We start from the raw sequence: 27,095 nt of genomic DNA on the forward strand, positions 1-27,095 counted from the left end.
TTTTCAGTTCTCAATAGTTTCCTAACTTATATAAGAAATCACGAAAAACCTGGTTTAATAATAATAATAATAATAATAATAATAATAATAATAATAATAATAATAATAATAACAACAACAACTTTATTTAACGAAGGTTACATACTAAGTGTACAATCATTACAGACATACTACTTATTTCCAGCATGGCCTTCACACAAAAAGTATTACAAAAACACATGTACTAAGTAACATATTAAGCAACATACAAAACATACAATCACACTATCACTATCATACATTTCTTCGACAAACACAACTCAGTTTAATATGATGATTATAAATTACAATAATTTCATACTGTAAATAATGTAGATATATTCAGTAAAACCACATTCAATCAATATATTTACATATTTGGTAGTATCCATTACAAGTTGTTGCAAGAATGTCATATACGTACATTAACACAATTCATGTAAACAATGAACTATTTATTATAATGTGAAGTAAATAAAGTGTCAAGATTTTTTGTTCATGTGATAAAATTATTCTGCCAATAAGTAGTCTTTTAATGCATGTTTAAAGGCTGGTAGCTTATTTTGACATTTAATGTATGTAGGAAGATAATTCCAAATTTTCATTGCTTTATAGGCAAATGTTTTTTTTACATAGTTTGTTCTAGGTTTTACAACAAAAAGATCCTTGTTTTCTGAAGAACGCAAGTTATAGTGCTCATTTTTGGCAAATGTTAACAATTCTGTGAAGTACGAAGGAGTCAATCATTTCATGCTTTTGAAAACAAGTAATGAAAGATGATAATAGCACCTGTCTTCAAAAGATAGCAACCCTGACTGTTTGAACATGTTTCTGCAGTGGCTAGTTTCGTCGCATTGTGTTTAAAAAATAAATAAAAAAATATGACAGCCATAAGAGGAGTGTATCATTTACAAGCGCAGCACTGTTGAGAAGTGAGAAGAAGACAATATTGTGATCACCAATGTACGTACATGATGGCAAATAAAGTAAAGTCAATAGTCCATCAATTCTTATATGTTAAAATCTTCAAAAAAAAATGCATTTTTTCACACGACCCGAATTTTGAAGCAAATCAGTTCACATCCGTTCATTCACCATTTCCGGGGTGAAATGTTTGGCCATTGCAGCCTCCCGATCGTTCCCCTGTACGAATTCAAGCCATGCGTCCACGTACGTCTTCCGGTCAAGACTGTCGCTGGAGTCCATGGTCAGGTCTTTGAAAACCGCTTTTACACGGTCTGTGTCGGTGAAACCAAAGCACGCCAATCCCTTCACCATTTCGTCCACAGTTATAAAGCCGTCTTTGTCGCCGTCGAAGATATCGAAGAAAGTCTCGACCATCAGGGAGAAATATATGGGGAACGGGCACGGTTTTAGTCGGAGAATCTCGCCGTACGCCCGGATGTACATGTCTTCTGTGACATTCATGTCCGTGGCCACCGCCGTCGCCACCTGCACGGCCGTGAGGATCTGGTCCCGAGCCAGCGGACCGGAAGATCCCGCCTTTTTGTCCATGTTTCCCACATATTCCACGAGGGCGGCCCAGCCGTCGACAAGCCACTTTTGTATCTCGTCAGCCTCCTCGCTCTCCAACCGAAACTCCCGTATAAACGTGTCCGCCATCTCCTTGTACTCGCTCTTTGACATAAGTCCTGTCCCCTTCTTGTTGTGCATTCGGTACCATATTCTTATCTTTGACTCAACGAATTGAGAGAGTTTTTCGTCTTTCTGTGATCCCATTCTGGTCAAGGGAATAACAAAATTAGCGAAGAAATGTTCCACCTCAGGGACACGGAGCAGGGACAATGGTTTATTCCAAACTCGGTATTTATACCATATGAAATGTTAATTTAATTTTGTACGAATCAGCGGTCTTAAGAAATAATGCCCTTGGTCACGAAATCAGATATTCATAGTATTAATCTGTCAGTTCGCAGTTAAATCGATATGAAAATGAAAACGCACTTTTGACAGTTCGGATTTCTTAATAAAATTTAATAAGACCTGTCGGTTTTCTGGGACAGAATTCTGGGAAATTCTTGAAACAACTTGTCACCAGGGTCATGCAGCGATCGTTCAAACAAATGCAATTCTTTCGTTCCATGTTCATCTTACATTCGTGTCATTCTTTTCAATGAAAAGAAACAATATGGCGGATACGAGTAACGTCTCTGACGTCACGATGAAAATTTACGAACGAGAAACCGGACTTTTCCGATGATGGGCAATATCGGAAACGTACAATATGCGAATATGATTAGTCGGTTAATACATCGTAAATTTTCGCTAAAGTTCGGAAATTTCATTTCGGACGTTAAAAATAGACATATCATGAGCCAAATCCATGGTGTTGACATAGTCACTGCATAGTATATAAAGTGTACCATTATTCAGACGTCAATTGGATTTCCGACACTGTTGAATATTTGTTTGTCACTAATACGAAGAATATTACTCAGTCGTGCTATTCAATAAAGAGACATGATAGCTTTTTAATGTTTTTATCGATATGCTTACTTTTATGTGACTTTTATGTGGCGATGTTCACCCATGTCCAGGACCTGCTAATGGAAATGATATCTCTGACAATTACAAGGCATTTACCAAACGTGGCCTTCATTTCATTAATGTTCATGTGCGAAGTCTCCTGGCCAAATTGGATGAAATTCGGATTATCTCACGTCAAACAAAAGCAGCATACATATGTATCACAGAAACTTGGCTGGACGACACGGTTCCGGATGCTGAAATTTCACTTGATAATTACTCAGTTCAAAGAAGAGATAGAAATCGACAAGGTGGTGCATCCGGAACCGTATCGTACTAATTTATATACGCAAAGACTTTGCTTTTAACAGTCGCAGCGATTTACAACATGAAGATCTAGAAGCAACATGGCTGGAAGTCCTATTGCCAAAATCCAAACCCATTCTGTGTGGAGTTGTATATAGACCACTCCATCAAACAAATATTTAATGTCTTCTAGACAGTTTGTGTTCATCAACTTGTCATTTTAGAGTATAAAACAATTTTGTTAGGCGTTTTTAATACTGATGTCACTAAGACGTCAAAACCACGCACTCTGTTTTCTGCTTTAGTTCTTTTATTGATATGTTTATTTTTACAAAACTGATACATGATTTTACAAGGATATGTTGTACAACATCCACTACTATAGATTTGATATTAGTGTCAGATCCGAATAATATTTCACACTCTGGAGTTATTGAAACAAGTTTCAGTGATCACAGCATCATTTTGTGTACGCGAAAGGTTTCTAATGCATTAATTGGATCGCATAATAATATTACAACACGATCCATGAAAAACTATATTAAAGATGGGTTTCAAGGAAACTTGTTAGCTGCTGATTGGACAAGTATTATTCTTTCTGATAACGCTTCTGAAGCTTGGTTTTTTTTAAGAATACTTTTATGTCAGTTGTTAACAATCTTGCACCAGTTAAACAACTGCGTATTAAACAAAGAACGGAACTATGGATAAATTCTGATATCCTAAATGCAATAAAACAGAGGGACTCCGCATTTGAACAGTATCGAAAAGACAGAAGTGATGAAAATTATAGTACTTTTAAATCATTACGTAACAAAACACAGTATTTGATTGATTCATCCAAGAAAAGCTTTTTCACTGAGACTCTGGAAGAAAACAAAAATGATTCCAAGTCTCAGTGGTGTTTTCTTAAAAATCTTGGCTTATCTTCTAAGAAAGGGTTATCTTCATCAAGTTCCAATATTTGTCTTAATATAATTAGTGGTGATATTTGTTTTGATAAGAAAACTATTGCCGAGTCTTTTAACTCATTTTATACCACAAGTGCCTCTAAGTTTGTTGAAAAATTATCAGTTTGTGTAAATAAGTGGAAAATCTTTTGTGACAAAATTGTATTCCAATTTAGGCGTGTTGTTAAAAAGCTTTTCTTTTTCATTTGTTTCCGAAAATCAGATTTTGATATATTTGTCTCAGTTGAGTGCTAATAAGGCTACAGGTTTAGATGGTATTTCTTATCGTTTTTAAAAGATGGAGCTTCTATTATTACCGAACCTCTTGCCCATGTCATAAATTTATCCCTTATTCAAGGTGTGGTACCAGATGATCTTAAATCAGTTAGAGTAATTCCCATATTTAAAAAGAATGACAAAACTTCTGTAGGTAAGTACCGCCCGGTTTCTATTCTAAGTCTTGTATCAAAGATTTATGAAAGGGTTGTATATGACCAAGTTGAATCATACTTCAAAGTAAACAAGTTATTGTATAAATTTCAGTCTGGGTTTAGAAGTGGCTACTCAACAGATACATGTCTAATTCATTTATCAGATTTCATAAGGATGGAGATGGACAAAGGTCACGTAGTAGGTGTGATTCTGTTAGACCTCCAAAATGCTTTCGATACAGTCGACCACTCTATCCTTCTTATGAAGCTTCGATAAGCAGGACTTGGTGATGGCATTTTAAGATGGTTTGAATCCTATCTTTCAGATAGATAGCAACTAGTTGATATCTCAAGTATACAGTCTACTACTTCTACTATTGCATGTGGAGTTCCTCAGGGTTCCATACTAGGCCCTCTTCTTTTTTTTGGATTTGTGTTAACGATATGTCAGCCGTGGTTAAAAACAAGCTCTTGTTATACGCTGATGATCCTTGCATACTTGTTTCAGGTAAATGTAAGTTTTCTGTGGAAACGTCATTGAAAGATGACCTGCATCGTGTCAGTCAATAGTCGGTTGATGATAAGTTGTCACTTCATTTAGGCAAACTGAGTCAATTTTATTTGGGTCTAAATATAAAATAAGGTCAAACTCAACAGTTGATATTACATGTAATGGTACCACTATTGAACCAACTGCTGTAAAAATATCTTGGCGCAACTATTGATCAGACCCTATCTTTTGATTCTATGGCTCGTTCCATATTAAAAAAGGCTAATGCAAGGTTAAAATATCTATATCGAAAGAAAGGTTACCTTACAAAACACACCAATAAACTCCTTGTCATGTATGGCCTTAATTCAATGCCATTTTGATTATGCCTGTTCTATGTGGTATCATGGTCTGACCAAGTTACTTAAAACCAAATAAATTAATGAGGTTTGTTTTGAATCTTGATGCAAGGTCTCACATTGGCCCAGAACACTTTAAATCACTCAACTGGTTACCTGTCAACAAACGTGTAGACCAGATTATTTTAGGTCATGTCTTTAGAATAAAAAATAGCATAGCCCCGGACTACATGGGAGACAATTTTATCTCCCAATATACTGTACACACACATAGGACAAGGTTATGTCAGAAAGGGGCTTATGCTGTTCCAGAGGTAAAAGGTGGTGGGTTAAAGTCCTTCTTCTTTTCTGGTATTTCCTTATGGAACAAATTGCCATCTTGTATAGCACAGACTAAGAAATTACCTGTTTTTAAATTGCTAGTAAAGATTTTTTTTTCAGATAATTTGGCATAATTAGTTATGCTATTAAAAGGCTTTTTTTCATTTATTTATTCAAAGATTTTCAGTAAAGGAACTATTTTAACTTAACCTCGCATTTTATAAGTACTTCGTACTGTCATATTCATACTATAATGTGATTATTATATATAACTTTCTCAACTTATAACTAATTATTTAATGGGAAAGTTATAAGTGTTTTCTCACCTTTTTTATTATCAAGAAATGGTATTAACTGTGGGTAATTGTCTAGAGTGATTGGTTTTAAATACTTAGCGGACATATTCTGTGAACTGGTTCATATAGGTCCGTGATTGCATTAAGCAAATCACAAAACAATAAATATAGAATGTTAATCGCTTTTTATTTAGAATAATAAAAAGAGAAAATATGACAATCGTAAGAGGAGTCAACCTTCCATAATAATTATTAATCGCATACATAAATAAATGAAACATTTCCCAGTGTTTCTTTAGGGTATCGGGTCCAAAATATAACTTCACACCTATGATGGGTGACTTTGAATGAATTTTCTGTTTTGTGTCTTTCGAGAGAAACCACACAATACATTTAGTCCAATCTGCGAAACTCAACCAGTACTGCCAATATTAATCACGCGTACGTCATTGAAAGGGAGGTAATAACTGCATCGCTAGATACTACTGTATGTACTTCTGTTAACTTACGTCCTAGTATTTTATGGGTTACGGCCCATGTATTTAAATTTGTCATTGATTTTCGAAGTTGGTGAAACTTAACAAAACCTTACAGTAAGTGTATTTTAGAATAAGTGATGCATATGAGCTTGGGCTACAGGCAACATGTCTGATAGGCTTAATTCGAAAGTATGGTAAATTTCACTGGTCTAGCGCTATTTTTCCTTAAAAGCATGGCGGAATGTCTCTCACCACTTAAAAACAATGGGAATTTTCACAAAATATTTTGGGCCAACAAAAACAAGGTAAAATCATAACTCCTGACTGCTTTTACGAAAAATATCTGTGATTGTTTTCTTCCTAAATATCAGGAGTGTGTCATCTGCACTTAGTTTACATGCAAATCAAAGTAAACTGATAACAATTCTGTGTTTTAAAATAATGTTCATTGTTTTGTTTGAGTTGCCCTTTTCTTCTTTGTTTTCTGACTAGTGTCCATGTTAATAAATTTATTCTGTCACTTGCATAGAACTGATCCAAAAACAAGGTGCAGTGTAAATTTGGTGCTATAAGGTTAGTTAGTTACAGGAGAGAAGGGATTTCCTTAGGAATTTTCTGGTTGGGGTTGACAAATTTGGGGGTCTCTAGGGCTGTATGCTATGGGCTTCCAATATTATGGTTTATATCTAGTAAATCTTATTTTAGGGTCCCTGGGATGCACAGTAGGTTGTAAATGGGGTTTCTAGCCAGAAAATTGAATCAGGAACTCAGGTTTATTGACAAATCCCTGGATGGAGTATTATAGAAGAACATTTATAATTATATAATGGAAGCCAGAACTACTTTTATTGTAGACTTTCTCGCTAGTGGAGCTTGAGTCAAGGGTTAAAGTTCTACTCTGTGCCCACAAAACCAGTCTTACCAGTTAATTGATAAGTCCATGTTATGCATTGACATATAGTCAATGCCTTTGGATTGTGTCCGTCCTGGGTAATCATGTGTTCTGGAGATGAATGTTGTTCTGTCCAGATGTTTTCACCAATGATGATAAACTACTTATCGTCTCTGTTTTAACTTTAAATTATTTTAATGCATTTCAGTCAGTTGTAATTTTGAGGGGCTACAGGAGCTGAGTCAGCATGAATGGCTGTGTTATACCGCACACGCCCATAGCGGTGGACTTCTGGAAAGTCCGAGCATGTCCTCAAGCTCGAGTCTTTTTCCTAACTCATCTACATGGTGACCATGTAACAGGTGAACTTAATTGATTTTTTGTTAATCTTTGACTTACATGAGAAAAATATAAATTTCCTTACTGGTAAGCAACCTGTTTTTGCCCAGAAATAGAGTTTGTTCTGATATAACTGAGACTGTGCGCATGTGTTACAAGCCAAATAGCTTTGGGTTTAAAAAAAGTATTGTCCTATGTTGAATATAAACAATAAGTAACAAAATAAGCAAGGAAATGTTCCTAATAATACATCTATGATGAAGAGTACTCGTTCTTAAAATAATCATTGTCAAAAGTTAAGAAATTCATATTTACTATTAAAGATGCTTTATGAAAAAGGCCCCTCAAATATTTGTTACATCAAATAATCAATAAATTTTGTTAAATTTCCAATAAAAAGCTTTAAGTAAAAGGCAGCACTCATTACATGCCACTAGCATGTTATGGTATCAGAAAACAACTAGCATGATGCAGTGTGCTGTATTTCTACTGTGAGATTTAGAAAAGGAAATTATGAAAAGGAAATTATAAATTAACTTAATATGTGGATATTTCAATCACTCTATTTACATCCATTGAGCACTGTTAAAATTTTAAATTCCATAAAATTGAAATCAGAAAATAAGCTTTACATTTTTTTTAAATACTCAGTACTTTAATCCCTGGTATACACTAACTAACATTGATGTTACAGGTCTGACCTCCTCCTGGAACAGCCCAATCTACTGCTCTGAGGTCACAGAACAGCTGCTACTACAGCGGTATGGCATCAAGTCAGAGCTCATCCATTCCCTACAGGTAGAATAGATTTTGGATCAAGCTAGAGGGAGACTTAGGTCTAAAAAGAATACATTCGGTTTGGGTAACCCGACCATACCTACAAAATTGCTGTTTTTATAGTCAGTTAAAGAATAATAATAACTTAAAAAATAATAATCAAAATAAGAATAATGTTCAAACAAGAAGCCTAATAAATAATAAAAATGAAAGAAAACCTACAATCCTACCTGTTTTTGAAAAGGATGTAACCCTAACCAAACCATTTTATAGCCTCATTGATTGTGAAACATTTCCTTGTTTGAAATTATGCTGTAGTTATTGTTTGAAAAATAATTTGGTTAAATTTTTAAGGTTCTCTGCCGTTGTCTGCTCTCTAGGAGATTTTTTTGTCAATCTGAGATATTTTGTTATACTGGTAGTATGTTTTTTTACAATGTTTGTGAAATAAAAGCTCTCAAGCCTTTGAATGTACATAATGTGGGCTAACTTACAGATGACTTTCATTATGACCTATTGTTGACAGTTTTTGTGTTGCCTGAAAAGACGACATATAGAGGTTACTATTGTCGGCGGCGTCGGTGTCGGCGGCGGCGGCGTCCGCGTCCCATTTTCGCTTGTCCGGGGTATATCTCCTAAACTATTAGTGGTATCAACTTGAAACTTCATATGTAGATAGATCTAATTGAGGGCAAGTGCAGTGCACAAGAACTGTTACTCTTGCTTCCATATTTTTAGAGTTATTGCCCTTTGTTATTTTTCATGCTTAAAGTTTTGTCCGGGGCATATCTTGTAGAATATAAGAGTTATCAACTTGAAACTTCATATGTAGATAGATCTCATGGAGGGCAAGTGCAGTGCACAATAACAGTAACTCTTGCTTTCTTAGTTTTAAAATTATTGCCCTTTGTTAATTTTCATGCTTAAAGTTTTGTCCGGGGCATATCTTGAAGAATATAAGAGGTATCAACTTGAAACTTCATAGCTAGATAGATCTCATTGAGGGCAAGTGCAGTGCACAATAACAGTAACTCTTGCTTTCTTAGTTTTAAAGTTATTGCCCTTTGTTAATTTTCATGCTTAAAGTTTTGTCCGGGGCATATCTTGAAGAATATAAGAGGTATCAACTTGAAACTTCATAGCTAGATAGATCTCATTGAGGGCAAGTGCAGTGCACAAGAACCGTTACTCTTGCTGCCATATTTTAAGAGTTATTGCCCTTTGTTAATTTTCTTGCTTAGGTTTTGTCCGTGGCATATCTCGTAAACTATAGGAGGTTTCAACCTTAAACTTATTCCGTAGGTATATCTGATTGAGGGTTCAAATGCCACCTACACTTGAAAGTTAAATGGCAACATCATTGTCTATAAATGAATAAAATGCCAATCTAACAGCTATAATGTTGACAGTAAATAATTCGTCAGGCGACACATCCGACTCGCGGAGTTCTAGTTAAAAAAAGAGATACGGTTCATGTTTTCAGATTTAAATTTATATACAAGAATTGTATGAGTGCATGTATATAATTCTTTATATTCTAGATTGGGGAGCCAGAGATTGTGTACCTGGATGAGGTCCAACAAGAACAGATGACAGTTACAGCCCTGGACGCCAACCACTGCCCAGGGGCTGTCATGTTCCTCATGGAGGGGTACTTCGGCACCATACTGCACACGGGAGACTTCCGGTACCAGCCAGGCATGGTGCATGACACAGTTCTCAACAAACATGTTGGTATGTTAGAGGGTCTGCTCTCAGGCATTATGCTAGTATCCTTCTCATCAACTTTCAGAAAAAACCTTGAAAAAGCAGTCACAAATAGAAAAATTATATACTTCAAGTTTATAAGTGTGTCATTTTTACATTTTATAGACAAATGCATTTTAATTATGTCCTTTGAAAGAAATCGTATTGCTTTACACATGTCTGTCCATCAGTAGGTTGGTTGATATACCAAATTTTGTCCATTTAATAACTAGAGAACACCTGGGCCTAAGGTCCTCACAATTACATGCACTGCTATCATGAGGATGCATCAATGTTTTATTGGAAACCATACTCAAAACAACATTAAGAACTGGTCAGTAACTATACCTTCTCTCCTAAAACTTTGAAGGGATGTTGGTTATAACCTTAAATAACCCCATGGGCATGTTTGACAAACATCTCTTGTTTTCAGCTCATCTGAGCACAAAGTGCTCAGGGTAAGCTATTGTGATAGGGTGATCGTTCGTCGTTGTCTGTCATTCTTCAGTCATCATTTTCCTTCAAACAACTTCTCCTTAACTACTGGGACAATTGAAACCAAACCACAGGAATGTTCCTTCAGTGGTCCTCTTTCAGATTCCTTCAATAAGAGTGGTTCCTTGCAAAACTCTGGCTAGTTACCACTATATGTCTATATGGAAAACTTTGAAAATCTTCCCATCTGTGACCATATATCAAATTTCGTCACCCCATTGTGATTCATAAAAAACATGGCCACCATGGCTTGTTTCTTTATATATATGTTTAATTATTTTGTTGCTTTTACCATCATTGAAGATATCAACTTCAAACTTCATCAACCTATTCACAGTAAAAATGTGCTCTTTTGTGACAGATTATATAGCTCCAACTTGAATATTGTACGAGTTATAACCCTTTGTATTATTTTAAACAAATAGTTATTTTTTTATGTTTTTATGTGCCCGTTTAAAAAACAGGACATACTATAGCTTACCTGAGGCGTACGGATGGGCGGTGTCCAGTATGTTGTCCAATCAATAACTTTAGAACCCTCTGTCCAATCATGACCAAATTTGGTTACAATGTGTATGGGCAAAATACCTTCGATGGGTTGATTACTTGCCAAATCGCTGTAGTCTCCCGAGAATTATTGCACTTTAATTACAGAATTTACCTAATATTGCTCTTGTCCATTCAATAACTTTACAAGCATTTTTTTCCAATCATCACTAAATTTGATCAGAATGTGAATGGGCATAAAACATTGGTTGACGCGAAAGTGCTTTAGTCACCCAAGAGTTATTGCCCTTATATTTTATAAATGTCTAGAGCACCATTAAAATTTTACTTAGGTGAGCGATATAGAGCCATCTTGGCCCTCTTGTTTTTATGTTTAAACTCAATTATCTAGTTTTATAACATGTTGACTTTTAAATGTTTAACCATTTTTTAAATTATATTTTTCAGATTGTGGTATTTATTGATACATTACTGCCCTATTTTTACTTCTCTCATTATGTCTGCAGGGAAAATAGATGTCTTGTACCTGGACAATACCTACTGTTCCCCACGGTGCACATTCCCAACCAGAGAGGAAGTCACCGCCAATGTCATCAACATCATCGAATCTCATCCTAATCATGATATCCTGATTGCCATGAGAAACTTGGGGAAAGAAACCCTGCTCTCTGAGGTCGCTCTGCACTCCAAAGAGTGGATCTACGTGCCAGACAAATTCTACAAGACTCTAGAAATCATTGGTGCTCCTAATGTGTTTGATTGCAACAGCTCTGCTCATAGAATTAGAGTTGTTGAATTCTATAAAGTTAGTAAAAAGTTTGTTGAAAGGGAAAATGAGAGAGGTCCGACTATTGTCATTATGCCTACCGCTATATATACGGGTATAGATGCAAAGCCATATGAAAACCTTGACTCTGTGTTTGTTGTGCCCTACTCAGACCACAGTTCTTACACTGAACTCATCGAGTTTGTTTCTCTGATTAGGCCAAATCAGATTATACCAGTGGTGAAGGCTGCAGCAAGAGGCCCATTTGGAATGAACATTTCTGACCGTGCTGACATGTCATGCTTCAAGAAGTTTATAGGAGATAACTGGAACAGAACTGTGCAAGTTCCCATGTCTGTCCAAGCTTACATGGCAAACAGGAACTTTCGCGCTACTCACATGGATACACAGAAAGGGTTGAAAAGGAAGTCGAAATGTAATGCTCCAAGTATCTCAAGTAAGAAAGTGAAACGAGGAGTCATTTATGACAGTCCAAAGGGGAAATGTGCCAGTTTTGCTTCGGACGGACAATCCACTGACACTAACAAAGAAAATAAGATGGTTTGTGCTAATGACAGTGAACAGCTGGAACTTGAGAAACTTTCTGCTAAGAAAGTTTTATATACAGGCTCTGTGAAAAGAATTGGGAAATGTGATGCATCCGTCAGTGATATTGATGATATTGAAAGTGAAGTTTATACAGTCAAGGACAGTTCACTACCACCCCAAGCAAAAGAGAATTTCAATACCAAGGAAAATGAAAAACAGAACAAGGATGACAAAAGCATTTGTGAGAAAATGTATTTTGAAATGCCAGAGTCCCAAGGGTTTGACTTTCACAATCAATCCTCTGGTTTTGAAGAGATCCATGCTGTGTTAGATACAACCTGTAATGCCTCTGTCGCTACTGAGAAAATCAAAGATGGCACGTCACTGAAAGGAACACCTCAAAAAACTAGATCTGCAAAGGATCTTTTGGCTAAAGAAAACGAGACCGCATTTGATAAAATGATAGGCTGTAAAACATATCCTGGGAGTCAGAAGAAGAAGTCAAGTGCAAAAATATGTGAAAATACAACAGGAGTTGAAAAAGTGGCAGACTGGCTGATTTCTTCAACAGAGCATATGGGTGGTTATGTTGAAATGACCAATAGTGTGGAAAATGGTAAATCTCCTGAAGTGTTTCTAACTCCAGCACAAACTCCAGTAGCTCACTGTGTCAATAATCCCGATGATTGGAAATCAGCACTGGAAAGTCCTGCTCAGGAAGATGGAGAGAAGATCATCATGAAAGATAAGTTGAATGAAAACAAAAAACCAGATGAATGTTCAGGCAGTGTGGAAAAGTCTTATGGAGTGAATGAAAAAGAAAATAGCAATGAAGAGTCACAGTCTTTGTTTGTAAATGAGCACACAATGGGGAATATTGGAACGGGAAGACATCCAAGAGGGGCACTGCAGTCATGGTCAACCAGAAGTCAGTCAGTTGGAAATAAAGTAAAGCCATCATCAGTATCGGATTATGTTAGAAAATTAAGCTTTCAATCTAACAGTGATAAAAATTGTAGTAAAGTTCATAGAAAGAGCAATATATCAGACAGTCAGGAGATTACAGATAAAAACATCTTTGATTCAAATGATGTAAGAATAATTGAGACATCCAATGAAAAGTCAAAATTAGACAGAACGGAGAAGTCAAAAGGATCGTTGAAAGTTGATAAAGGGAAGTCAAAAGCTTGTGGAAGACAGAAAGATTCTGTAGTTGAGAACGATATCTTGACATCTGTTGAAGAGCCAGTAGTTCACATTTCACAGAGCTCAAACATCAGCAAAATAAGTGAGTCCACTCTTTCTCCAAACATTGTCTTGTCAAGTGAGGCGAGAGAGGCCTACCAGAAGGGTGCCAAAGGTGATGTCATTGTTGTGGATCCAGAAGGCCGGAATCGGTGTAACCCCAAAAGTGTTGGATTGGACACATTTCTGCTTATGGATGACAGTAATGATGATGATTTTGTTGTAGCAGTGGAAAACTGTGAAAAAGGTAATAATCAGAAACTGAAGGCCGTGGAACAGACAGATATAAGGGAGTCGGAGGACATTGATATAACTGACCAATCCATTGACACCATGGATATAGATAGTTTGAAGTCCAATCCTTCCTGGTGTCAAAAATGTGAACTAGATATATTGATAACGGTCCTGACCAGAGAAACAGAACTTCGAAATAAAGTCAAATATGCAAAGGCTCAGCTTTGTGATCCTAAATCCTTTATTGTTAAAGGAATAAGAAAGCACTGATGTGTTCATATATACACTGCAATATGCTTTATTTCAATAATTATACAGTACCATGTGTAGAGGTTGAAGTGAATGGTTCAACATTGTACAGTACCGTATGTAATGGTTGAAGTGAATGGTTCAACATTGTACAGTACCGTATGTAATGGTTGAAGTGAATGGTTCAACATTGTACAGTACCGTATGTAATGGTTGAAGTGAATGGTTCAACATTGTACAGTACTGTATGTAATGGTTGAAGTGAATGGTTCAACATTGTACAGTACTGTATGTAATGGTTGAAGTGAATGGTTCAACATTGTACAGTACCGTATGTAATGGTTGAAGTGAATGGTTCAACATTGTACAGTACTGTATGTAATGGTTGAAGTGAATGGTTCAACATTGTACAGTACTGTATGTAATGGTTGAAGTGAATGGTTAAACATTTCACAGTACCATATGTAATGGTTTAATTGAATGGTTCAACATTGTACAGTACTGTATGTAATGGTTGAAGTGAATGGTTCAACATTGTGCAGTACTGTATGTAATGGTTGAAGTGAATGGTTCAACATTGTACAGTACCGTATGTAATGGTTGAAGTGAATGGTTCAACATTGTGCAGTACCGTATGTAATGGTTGAAGTGATTGGTTCAACATTGTGCAGTACCGTATGTAATGGTTGAAGTGATTGGTTCAACATTGTACAGTACCGTATGTAATGGTTGAAGTGAATGGTTCAACATTGTACAGTACCGTATGTAATGGTTGAAGTGATTGGTTCAACATTGTACAGTACCGTATGTAATGGTTGAAGTGAATGGTTCAACATTGTACAGTACTGTATGTTATGGTTGAAGTGAATGGTTCAACATTGTACAGTACTGTATGTAATGGTTGAAGTGAATGGTTCGACATTTCACAGTACCATATGTAATGGTTGAAGAGAATGGTTCAACATTGTACAGTACTGTATTTAATGGTTGAAATGAATGGTTCAACATTTCACAATACTGTATGTCATAGTTGAAGTGAATGGGTAAACATTCCACAATAATTTATATCTTGGTTAAAGTGAATGGTAAAATAATGTACAGTATCACATATACATGAAATGGTTGAAGTGAATGGTAAAACATTGTACATATGACACAGGACAGCATATATAAAAAAGGGTAATCTTATTGTTGGAATGAAAATACATTACATAAAAATACTCACTACAAGACAGGCCTTGAAACTATCCATGGAGTTCAAAATGTTCAACACAGTTAATTGAGTACCCACACATATCAAAGGCCTCTGCATATTCACTTTTAAATCAATTCAAAATAGCAAGCACAGTTTGAACTGTAACTTGTTCATGTAAACAGCGTTGTTGGCAACTATACTATGTACAGCTGCAGAATTTGCAATTGCTGAATGGTTCTAATATATGGTTTGAAATCAACTAAATTGATTCAATGTAAACATGATTTTGTATAAGTTTTGCATTCATTGAAATGTGTTACTTTTTCATTAAAATCTTGTTGTACAGACATTGTAAATTCATTTATGTGCCATGTTAACATGTTAACATTATTATGATGATAATAAATTTGTTAAATGCCTTTGTTGTTGCTTGTCCATCAGTTTTGAAATTCGGATCAGGCCATGGCAGTAGCATCCTTACGTAGAAGTTGAAGCTTAATTTTATCATACTGCAAGATGATAAGTAAATGTCCATTATGTTGCAAGATGATACAGGTTGTAGAAATGGTAAAACAAATCATTGACTACGAACTAATCGGATAAACAATACTAGATTCAAGTATCAAGTTGCAGGAATCTTCATTTCAAGTTGGGGGTAACAAGAAACATTAGAGCAATGAGGTATTTTCCTACTACTGTAAAAGTGAAATGTTTTCTTCCTGACTGATTTTCATAGCTACTCTTTTATTTTGTGCAATTTCAGCGTAATTAACGACATCTGTAATAGAAGATGAGGCATTTTTTTAATGCTATTTTGTAGGGGAGGCTACTGCATGTAGTGCTGTTTATGATTAAGTCAGAGCTACCTCCCTTACATTGAAGCCCAATTCGGAAGTCCTCTAGTTTCTCCCAAACAAATCACGTTCAGGTTGAAGAAGATGTTTGTCACATTTCAATATACAGTAATCTATCAAGCCGTTTGTATACTATTTTCAGATCTACATTATGTATAGCATTGCATGTTTTCAACACCAGTTAATAATGTTGGAATTACCACCTCGATTGAAAAGATTTATGTTCGAATATTTGTTTACAAATAAATAAGAATTATCTCCCCTGCACTGGCTGCAGAGGCTGCACACTGTCAATACATCATCAAGTCTTAAATATTTTAGACGTGTTCTACGGGATTCTTCTAATCCCTAACGTCTAAACGGGTTTGTGCAAAGGCAGGTTAATATACTTCTTTATTGAAATAACATTAAATATTTAAAACAAAATGATATCACATGTATGCAAATATGTACAGTATCCTGGGTTGGTAAAGGGGCCATTCTCCATATTGTTGGGACTTGGGTAGCGGGTCGAGTGAGCAATGCGGCGAGGAAATCCGAATGATATTCAGGTTGTGATAAAATTTGATTGGATAACTCGATTTCTTGAAGAGTCAATTTTTCACCACACTTAATGTCATTTTGGCAGTCACGCATTGGTCGAAATTTACACAAGCCCGCAAGCCCTGCACTGGTAAAATGTCTTTCGGGCTTGCTCAAATTCTGAATTTTATATAGTAGGGCTTGTTAAAAAATTTGATGCCAAGCATAAGTATAAGAATTCAGGCTTGTTAATCCAAAAGTCTAATTTCGATGACTACCGTCCCTAGGAAAATCCTCAACCCCCAAAGGCTTCTGCCTTAGGAAGAAAGGGGACAAAGAGAAAGCTCACTGTAGAAGCTACATGGAGAAATATGAGGCCATAATGGCTATTTAAGGTGGATGCAAAACTAAAAATAAAAATTCAGGCGACTTGGCATTCTGCAGAGTATGCAAATGACCAAAGAAGAGCCAGTGACATCTATATTTTTTTCGTTGCGTACTTAAATCTGAAAAGAACATGGCATTGTCATACTATCTAATGTGTAATGTTGCAAACAGAACAATATGGGTATGGCTACTATGTCGAATGAATACTCTGTAGCAGAGATTACATAGGTAAATAACTGAAAGTATTTAACAAATCAAAGAAAAATACACATTTTGTTAGCATTCCCGCTTGGCTCAATATTCATGGGGCTCAAAGTATTTTTGCTGGTCCCTGGAATATCAGGTTTCGACTGTGTATCAATTTTGTGATATATGAACATAAAAACCAATCAGATGGCCCCATACTTTGGAGTTTTAATCATGATATAAAGCCTTATTCACATATCCTATGACTTTGTATAATATCATAATAAAGGTATTTCAATGAACTCTTAAGCAATGACTGAAAGGATTTTTGCTATCCTAAAAATCATCTCTATACTAGCATTTAATGTTATGTAGTGTATTCTGTGATAGTTGTATTCACAAATTGTATTTGAACATGTCCAATATCAAATAACATCTTCCAATCCAACCTGATGTAAATCACCATTAACATTTAAGACATAACACTCTTTCTTTTTCTTCAAATAATGAATGGATGAACTATTTACAACATAACATTTTCCAAACTTGTTTTATATTTCTGAAAGACAATGTCTTAGATGAATGAAGGCAGCAATTGCAGGCAGATGTTTGCAAGGATTAACTTTTACTGGTGGTAATACCATATCATTTATAATAACTTAAAGATACGGTAAAAGGATCTGTCTGTCTATATACGATATTCATGCCTTAGGCTATTGTAATGTCAGCCTCTTATGTCATTAAAAGTTTGAAATATTGGCCTTTTATTGTAAAACAGCGTTTAACTTAAACAAGTTGTTTTGACATGATGAATGTTAGATTTGAACATTTTGTAGATGTTCATAATGATATAGCCAAACTGTTATACTGTGTTTGACCGATTGAACCGGACTGTTTCAGATATCCATTCAATTAGACGGTAGCTTAAGCGGCCTTATATGGTTGATACAAGAAGACGGGACATTGTGTTAAACGTGGGTAAGCATACACACACATGGAGGACTGAGTACTGGATATCACTGTGAACATAGGAGCATGGTGTTGCATCTTGGAAGTACATTATAAGTCAGACCAGGTGGGTAAAGTGTGCTGTGCCCTACAATCTGGATTTAATTAATATTCATTCTGCCACATACTTTGAATTATTGACAAAAGTCACTTTGTCATTGTTTAAAAGAGTGCAGATCAATCGATATGTTAGTTATAGCTGATTAATTGATAATAGGTTGAAACCCAGTCTTTGTAATTTACTCACTGAACAAATGTTTGATTGAACATTTTTTTATCAAATGCATGCAAATTTAATTCAGTGTATCGACTGAAATGAAGTCTATGAATTAATTATTATTAAAATGGATATGATATAATTTGCTGTCTTTTACTGTCTTTATGCACATATTTTGTCTTGAATCCATTATTTACACCAGGCTGTATCATAATAGTTAATACACCTGACAAAAGCTCTTTACATTTGAGGAAGGGACAATATCAGATCTTTCCATCCTTTGATTGTGAGGGTTTTCTCTTTAAGTTAAGTGCATTGTTTAAGTCTTTTATCTCCAAACAAATGTTTGGCAAACTGGATAAATGCAAGTGGGTCCCAATGCTTTCATGGATTAGATACAGTGCTAAGGTTTCAATTTCTGATATGCAAACTTAGATTTATCTGTCTGCAGGATTTATTGAATGGTGAGGTTTGAAATTCGGCACAATAGTTGACTGTCACATTGTCAGTTAGGGTTAGGGCATCTGTAAACTGTACAACAAAACCTTCTTTATGTCTGAAATTTCATTAAAAAACTGGATGAAATTGGTAACAAAATATTTGGATCGTCTTGTCATAACAGCTTTAGGTCTTGCACGCTACAAGACATGGCAAACTTCTAAAGGTGTGGAAGATTGGCATGCATTCAGAAGTTTTGAAACCTGAACTGTTGTGGAGCAATCAGGTATTAATGGTGGTATTATTGAGATGGAAAAATATCTACTTTTAATGTAAATATTTATATCAGACAGCTTATTACTGAGTTGTTAGGATATTTACTGATGTGTTTACCAGCTTCATCAAAATATTTTAAACCCTGTAAAACACTAAAACACAGCTTCAGTCACTAGTAAGTGTGTTGGAATGTGAATCAGTTGACCTTTTGAAAAAGCAGAAAAACTAACACAAACTTCTCAAGTGCTCTTCTTTAATTTACAGGTTATTAAAGACTCGCTCTTGTTTGTTTAGATAAAATTCCGCTGAGGGCCCACGTTACTGTTTGACTTTACTCTTACTTGTACAAATACCATACAAAATGGCCTTTGAATAAAAAAACAAGTAATGAGTTATTTATAAATACTCATTAAAATGTCGAAATATATCATTTTACAATAGTTTGAATATTTATGTAAAAATATAATCCTGCACAGAAAATTTCCTGTCTTGATATTTTATTTATGAATACTTGGTATTACATTGATAATTGTAATGGTACAAGTGACATCATGTATGATTTGTGTGTGTGTATGAGAAGAGGGGGCTTGGTTAAAGGTCTTATCAGCATGTATGAAAATGAAATTCCTGTGTCCCTCTCAGTGGCTTGGTCATGGCTATTTTATCTCAGTGACAGGGTCAGCGTCATTATCCCCTGACTGATTAATGACCATCTATGGACAATCTTGCATTTAGATGGCCATATGATAGTGGCTTATTTATGATTAATAAACTTACTGCTTTCATAGTGAATAAGGCAGTCGACTGGTATTGTGAATTATTCCCTATCTATTACTCTACATACAATGTAAAGGTCAGTGACATGGTTGTGAACTATGGTCAGCTCCTATTCCTAACTTGCTTTCGTTCCAATAAAACAGAGAGTATACTGTTTGACAATGTTGGCAATAAAATGTGAAAAATAGACAAAAGATATATGCATAAAAACAAGCAATCACGGCAGAATTGAAAAGCTTATACAGTAAGATTAACACATGTATACAAGAAACTCTGAGTGGGTTGGTCATTATTTCCCCTTTCTTTCAAATTTTCTGTTTGTCAAAGAAAAATTAATGAGGAATCACCATAAGGTCTTGCCATCAAAAACAACTTTGACCTTATCCATAACTGAAACCTGGTCAAGATATGATCATTCAACTTGGTAAACTTGTCAATGTTATGAGTGACAATTTGTAAAGCAAGTCCCATAACTCTCTCTCTCTCTCTCTCTGGTGATTGTTGAACATGCCTATTGATTGACAGAGAAAAACCAGCCTGCATTGTCATCTACTTCCATTGTTCCAGATTCATTGTATACTGAACACAATGTTCTGAGAGGCCCACACAGCTGAAGTTTGCCATGCATGGACAGCTGTCTGCAGAGACTTCCAGATGTTCCATGAAAATCTATCAAATGCTTTCAATATCATATTTACACTGATTTCTTAATGGATTAATTACATTATTACAAATACAAGTCATATGCTTTAATTGATTTGTATCTCAATTTTAATTAAAAGTAAAATTTGAGTGGAATGTGTACATTTAACTGAACAGCAAATATTAAATTCATACTTGATTCAATTACAGGTGATTAATTAATAATGCAAATCGACTTTCTTGAATTACTAAGGTATTGATGTAAATAGAAACAAGTAATGTAAAGGCTACAGTATTGCCAATTCACCATTTGTTTGGCTGTTTGTGTTGTTAACATCAGTATTGGAGTTAGATAAAGCGAACAATGCTTAGCAAACAGTTCTCTCAATGGTGGGTGCAATAATACTTAATGCACACTTTCCTTGATGTAGAAATATTTGTACATGACAGGTGACCCATTCTTGCAGGGAATGAAATAAGGAATCCTTGTAGGTGCTACACAATCAACAAAATGCTGGTTGAGCTTGAAAAGAGCGGAAAGGTTTCAAACTTCATCATAATGTGTAAGAACAAGCCCTAATAACTCAAAAATTCTCAAATCAGAACTCGATCTCAATCTCAACTCAATTTACCACATTTATAAAAGCATAGCATGATTTAAAATCTGGAATGTCATGTTTTATACTTTTTGAAAATGTATTTTCTCATAGAATTTGTTGATATTTTAGTTCAAAGAAAGCTAATTCTAGAGCTGGCGAGATATGAAATACTTAACATTATAATTACAATCATTTTAATGGCATTGTGTAGCATAAATAATTTGTAAAGTCTGCTTTATCATGTAGCTGTAAAGTACCGTGGCATGATACATGCTTGAAATATTTTATCAATCATCTTGATAAAGAAATTCTATTATTAAAAGGGCACAAAGATCGATGTCCTAGCTGAACGACTGTAAATTCATTGGTCATCCATTTTCAAGCATACAGGCATTAATAATTTGATAGTAATCATGTTTTACAAGATGAGGAAAAATAAAATGTACACTATATAAGTCTGAATGTGGATGTCAGTCATAAATTTAAAAACATTTTGTATAGCCATATAATCCTATCATGATTAGAGTGATTATGCAATCTAATCTCTGGACTTCCTGTGAAGTTTTGAATATGTTTGGAGGCCTTAATCTGACTTTATTGAAGTGTTTCTTGCTTTACAATTACAGGAAAGGCAGAAAAAGCTGTCAAGTTTTTGTCCAAATTTGGGATGCACTTTGAGAAAATATTGCACCTTTGATGCGGCCTCAGCAGGTTTTTGTCAAGGTCGTAGGAAATCTTTTGTCGAAATAGGGCTGTTTAAGATTAACAGTGGTCGTTTTTGTGCTAATCTGGGTTTTATAGTGAAGAACTGGCATTAAAATCAACCAGTGGACAATTTCGTGCCATAAAGTTTAGACCAGCAGTCTCCAGTTGTAAGCCTTTCAATGCCTCCAATTTGCTATGCTTTGTCTGAGCCTTTGAAATTTGTTTTATGTGTAAATTAAATATGGTACTCTTTATTGTATGTAAATCTACATGTATGAGAAAAGTGAAACAATACTTGGACATTTATTCTTGTGGATGTTGAATAGGTAAGAGAAACACAGGTTAAACTGTGAAACATTGTCATGCAGATTGAAATTATTTTAATAATTGAATGCATTTCTTGGATAGGTTTCTTCTATTTTTTTCTGTGAAAAAAGTCAAGTATATTGTCACTGAGCCTCAGTTGGTCATGTGTCATGTGGAGGGATACAAACTCTAAGCAATTACACAACTGTTATTAATTAAATTAGCATGAACTTAGTACAATACATGTATATAATAATTTTGCAGCAAGGCCCAGTTTTGTTATTGTTATGTTCTTCCCCTTCATAAATTAAAAAAAAGATAAGCATGAACATTCAATTGCTAGACTCTTGTTTAATGAAGAGTTAGAATACCATGATGACTTTGTTAATTTACAGCTTTGATACTCATTTAAACAGATCAATTTTTTTTCAGTGTCCAAAAAATTGAATTTTAAATAGACATATTGAGCTAACTATACAATTTTGAAGTTCTTATGCTAGTATATATCACAGTTTATTTTCCTTATGTTGAACTTTGCATACTTGATTCATTATTGAGAGGTTGTCATTGTGGTATTATGCACCCTTAGGATAAGTGACTATTGCCAATACACTATCATTGTGGACCATAATGTTTAGTAAGGCAGGTAATTAATTATGGCCTAATTGACAGCCAAGACTATACTGATATCTGCGGGACATTAGTATCAATTGGAAATCAATTTTAATTTTATTTATGGGACTTGCATTACAGTTGTAACTTACCTTCCAAAGCAAACATAATTGTATACAAAAATGAGCTGTTTGTAACTTTTCTTTCTGGTAAATATGCCCTAAGCATCTTAAGTAAAAATTGTACCTTTTCCTTTAATTCAACAATGTTCAAAACTGTTTTATTTCACTGTAAGAAAGTGGTATTCTAAGTGTATATTCTGCAATTAAAATATATGGAAAACTAATTTTTTAAAAATGAAAACTACATTTTAAGGAATATTTTTTTTTCAAGAAAAATAACAGTTCCTGACCTTTTAATACACATAAGTTAGAATATGTTAGAATATTCTTAGGATGCTTCTGTAATACAAACTCTTTGTTTTGAGCTATAGGTCACTTGTCTAAGAAATACTTGAAATGCTTATAGATAGTTAGGGATAGTTTCTTCTTGTTTCAAAGCTTACATTTGATTGATCGAAGCTTTCCAATTTCTTAAAATACAGGGGATAGTTCAAAAACAGTTATTATTTTAGTCTGGAATAACCTTATCTCTGTGCACAGCAGTAGATCAAGGAAAGTAATTCATTGCAAATTCTACTGTTTCTTAGATTTCTTATAATCAGTTTATCTAGATCTATAAAAAAAAAATATTGGAATGGCTAAAACGCTTCTACAATTAGTAAAAACATTTAGTACTGTCTATGTAATAACATGTTTACCTTAATGTGGGATTGTTTGCGATTAATGATAAATAATACTTCAGAATTTGAATAACTGAGTCAGTCACTTGGCTTCTAATGATAGGAATTTGGATATGTGTTTGCCAAATACAGCTTAAGTTAAAGCTTGCGTACGGTGCTTGCCATATTTGTACGTAATGTATGAATGAGTCAGTTTCCCTGTCACCGTGTTGTGAGAGTTGATAAATAATGGCCGAGTTTGTCTGGCGTGAGTCCAGTGTCTATCAATTAAGGCAATATATGGTTTTCACGTGCCAATTGTCAGGGCTAGTCTCCGTCATTAATTTAGTTGACAGTAGCCCTGTTATGTCTGCATGTTTGAAGGGAGAAAATATCATTGCCTGCTCATAAAACAGGCATTAAGCTGCACAACGGCTGGACAGTGTATGATTGATGTAAATTGTTTTATAGTCATTCAATAAATGTACGCATATATGCGCTTTTATAAAATGATTTAATTTTTGTATTAAAGCATATGATTATATGTAATGTTGTTGCATTAATACAAATATGGAAATACAAGTCACGGTTTGAAAACAGCCTATTGTCTTACACCAAAATGATGTGAACATGTGTGAATATATACAGACATGAATATGTTGCCGCAATAGATACAGATTCAAAAATATTGCCTTTGAGTCATTTCCATACATTACTTGCACTGTCATTTTAAACCACAATTTATGACATATCTTTGCTAAACAGTAAGCATCATTATCCTAGATTACCCTAAACTAACCACTTGCCGATATGAAATTGAGAAATATTATTGCCAGCATTTATGAAACATGAAACAGTAATTTTATCCGCCAAATTTATCATACCCTGCTTACTTTTCATACAACATCTACAGTGGACCTTTAATATTTCACGAAAGTAAAATAAAAACTAACAATGCGATTAGTTTGTCCGAAAATTGAACCCATTCTATCTGATTGGAGATATTACCCGTCAGGCACTCATTATATTATATTATAAATCCTTACAAGTTCGCCTTTCAGCCCTAGAAATGGACAGACAAGTCCTAATAGCAAGTCCATTTCATGTTCTGATTGATTATATCTTAATGAACCTTGCAGGATATTGTCCAGTAACAGTGTAAGTCATCATTATTGTGAACATTATTGGGGGGACCCATTCGCCTGTGCCTGTGCATGAAGCTGAATCTCATACAGTTTAAATGAATTATGAAAATATTTTTCTTCTTTTTCTAGTTATTTCCTATCATCTGATTTATAGTCGGTGTACTCAACTGCGTGATGATGGAAGTAGAGGGGAGTGATTTTTCTTGCAGATTTAGTAATCTTGTAGAATAATTACTGCATTATCTAAAGCAGACAAAACACATTAGTTTTCAGTGATGTTTACATTAGGGGATGCCAGACATTGTATTGTGGAGGTGAAAATGGCCATTGTGAAATGTCCAGTTGTTTTCTTACAACCCTTTCATGATAAAACAGATATGACAGAAGATATAAGTGGTCAGTGAAAGGACCATAGTGTCGACATCATATCACTGCCCATGCTTTGATAAACCGTAGATAACAACAACAATACACTATATGGTTCACTTGAGTCTAATAATTTTCTACTTATCTTAAGTACATATACTTAAATCATGAGTTTATATTGAAGGACATTAAATCCCTTTGCACTCTGTGACTTTTGTACAACTCAGAGAACATTGGAGACCACAACCCACAATGTCAGGGCCAACTTTTTCAGCCACCAAAGCTTCACTTTACTTCAGATAGTTTTCACCTAGGCAAATGGTTTGACATGTGTTAGGTAACTCTGCGTAACATTGTGTCATTATCCACCAAAAGTTAGACAACCGCGTTTGAACATATGACAGTCTTGTGTTTGAAAATTTTAATACATTGAAACACCAGTCATTTCTGCAGTGGAGTGGTCATTAGGTGTGCAAGGTATTGGTGACAGTAAAAGAGGATTACTGCCGAATTAGGGCACGATTGTCTAGATAATTAGTGATATTAAGGAGCATTTTCTGTGTCAGATTATTGTTGAAGTGTTGGGAGTAATTGTGATTTAGGCAAGGAAGGTGGGGGATTATATTGTTGCCCCCACAGCAGGTGCTAACAAGGTGAGAGATGAAGATGATGTTTGTAATGATGGTTTTGTGGTTACCCTGGACGGGGACTGGTGCTGCTGGGCTGGCGGCTGTCTTGATAATGATAACAAATATTTTCTCTGATTATGTATGCGATAACATAGTTTGAATATTTTATAAGCAATCATCATAACATGTTCTGAGGATTTAATTTCTATTGCTGAACTTTTGAATCAGTGAATAAGATTTTTTATTTATTATTTTATCAAAGAGTGTTAAATTCACTGTTTGGTATCTCATTTGTATAGTTTAAATATATAGGATATTATAACTTTGTGTTTTTTCTATTTTATCAGGATGGAATGTGAATTTATGTGCTTTTAACAAAAGGTTTTGTGTTGATAAATTTTAGGACTCGACATTTGCTTAGTAATATCATATCTATTCAGTTATATATTAGATTTGTGATCAAAAAGTAAAAGGGAAACATTTGTGTGTGGAAAGCTGTTGAGATCGGAGATGCTGATATAGTGATGTGTTGACAGCCCTTATGGCCCCAAGATAGGTGCTTTAAGTTTTTGAATCATGAAAAGTTGATGTGTTATGGGTTTAGTTGTAACCATTGTTAATAATGAAGTGTGACATGGACATTCAATATTTTTAGAAAACGTGACAATTGTTCCCCTTGTTGAAAACCCCTGGAGGAATGTTTACACACGTAACATATGTTATACTCTGATGCTGGACATTGTCCTTTAACTATAAGTGACCATCTTTTAAATTAGATTGCCTGCAAAGATAAAATCATAATTACTTTTTCTGTCCGACAAAGGTTAGTGACTGATACCATTGAGGGAGATTGAAGTTCAAAATCAAGTTTTCTCTTGCATTTTACATTTTCTGATATGAATTTAGATAAACAACTACCTTTGTCTCATAAAGAATCACCTTTCCAAAGTTTTTGTGTGACAGTAATTGAAATTGCCATATAATTAATTAGATATTTATGTATTCCTTTACAATACCCTTAAATCTGGGTGAATGACCCTGAGTCAAGTTCTTTCCCATTAGAATTGTAAAGTAATGGTGAATTATATCTACCTGCAATGAGTAACAATCTATTAAGCCCGAATTAATGTGGGGGCCCAGTGGCAGCTATATGAGGCTCAATGTAATGCTAGAAGCTATTTTATGGGCAGTAAATGATGGGTTTGTGGGGCTTCCAGTGGCCTTTGGGTGTAAATGTCATACCCAGTTGTCAGCCAGGCCACTGGCCAGAATGGGACTGTTTTGAGATACTTTTTGTGGTGTTGAATACCTTCATGGTTTGGTTTCTGTCTTAGTGTTCTGGAAGCAGGGAAAAATATCATTGCAAATTCCAAGAATGTGTGGCTGGTCTTTCCTAGGCTTGTCTTGTCATTATTATGATGTGTGGATGTGGGAACCAGTTTGGAACTGAAATTTGGCCCCAATCCCAGTGTTAAAACACATTCTGTACTTTGTACATACTGTGTTCCCGGATG

The 27,095-nt window shown here is 34.9% G+C and overlaps 3 protein-coding genes across 8 annotated transcripts in view; 2 read left to right on the plus strand and 1 right to left on the minus strand.

Moving 5' to 3' along the window:
• Positions 1-1,095: 1,095 nt before the first annotated feature.
• On the minus strand, positions 1,096-1,758 carry LOC128217429 (uncharacterized). Its single transcript, XM_052924576.1, has one exon. The coding sequence runs from the start codon at positions 1,756-1,758 to the stop codon at positions 1,096-1,098; it is 663 nt and encodes a 220-aa protein (XP_052780536.1).
• Positions 1,759-6,200: 4,442 nt separating this feature from the next.
• On the plus strand, positions 6,201-15,532 carry LOC128217085 (5' exonuclease Apollo-like). 2 transcript variants are annotated; one of them, XM_052923954.1, is made up of 5 exons: positions 6,201-6,251; positions 7,238-7,391; positions 8,063-8,166; positions 9,687-9,879; positions 11,400-15,532. In XM_052923954.1, the coding sequence occupies exons 2-5, from the start codon at positions 7,277-7,279 to the stop codon at positions 13,955-13,957; spliced, it is 2,970 nt and encodes a 989-aa protein (XP_052779914.1). In that variant the 5' UTR covers positions 6,201-6,251; positions 7,238-7,276; the 3' UTR covers positions 13,958-15,532. The 2 variants fall into 2 exon arrangements, with proteins under 2 accessions (XP_052779914.1, XP_052779915.1); XM_052923955.1 differs by lacking the exon at positions 6,201-6,251 and adding an exon at positions 6,272-6,442.
• A 2,374-nt stretch (positions 15,533-17,906) lies between these two features.
• Positions 17,907-27,095, plus strand: part of LOC128217086 (dystroglycan 1-like) — a 45,531-nt gene continuing 36,342 nt past the window's right edge. The window contains exon 1 of one of the 5 annotated variants that reach the window (XM_052923956.1): positions 17,907-18,155. The gene's annotated coding sequence lies outside the window, so the exon portion shown is untranslated. Of the gene's footprint in view, positions 18,156-21,959; positions 22,069-25,555; positions 25,606-26,117; positions 26,138-27,095 lie in introns of those variants that run through there. The other 4 variants (XM_052923966.1, XM_052923961.1, XM_052923960.1 and 1 more) reach the window with 4 other exon arrangements.

This window comes from Mya arenaria, chromosome 14 (assembly GCF_026914265.1).
Source record: "Mya arenaria isolate MELC-2E11 chromosome 14, ASM2691426v1".
Classification (NCBI taxonomy): Eukaryota; Metazoa; Mollusca; class Bivalvia; order Myida; family Myidae; genus Mya; species Mya arenaria.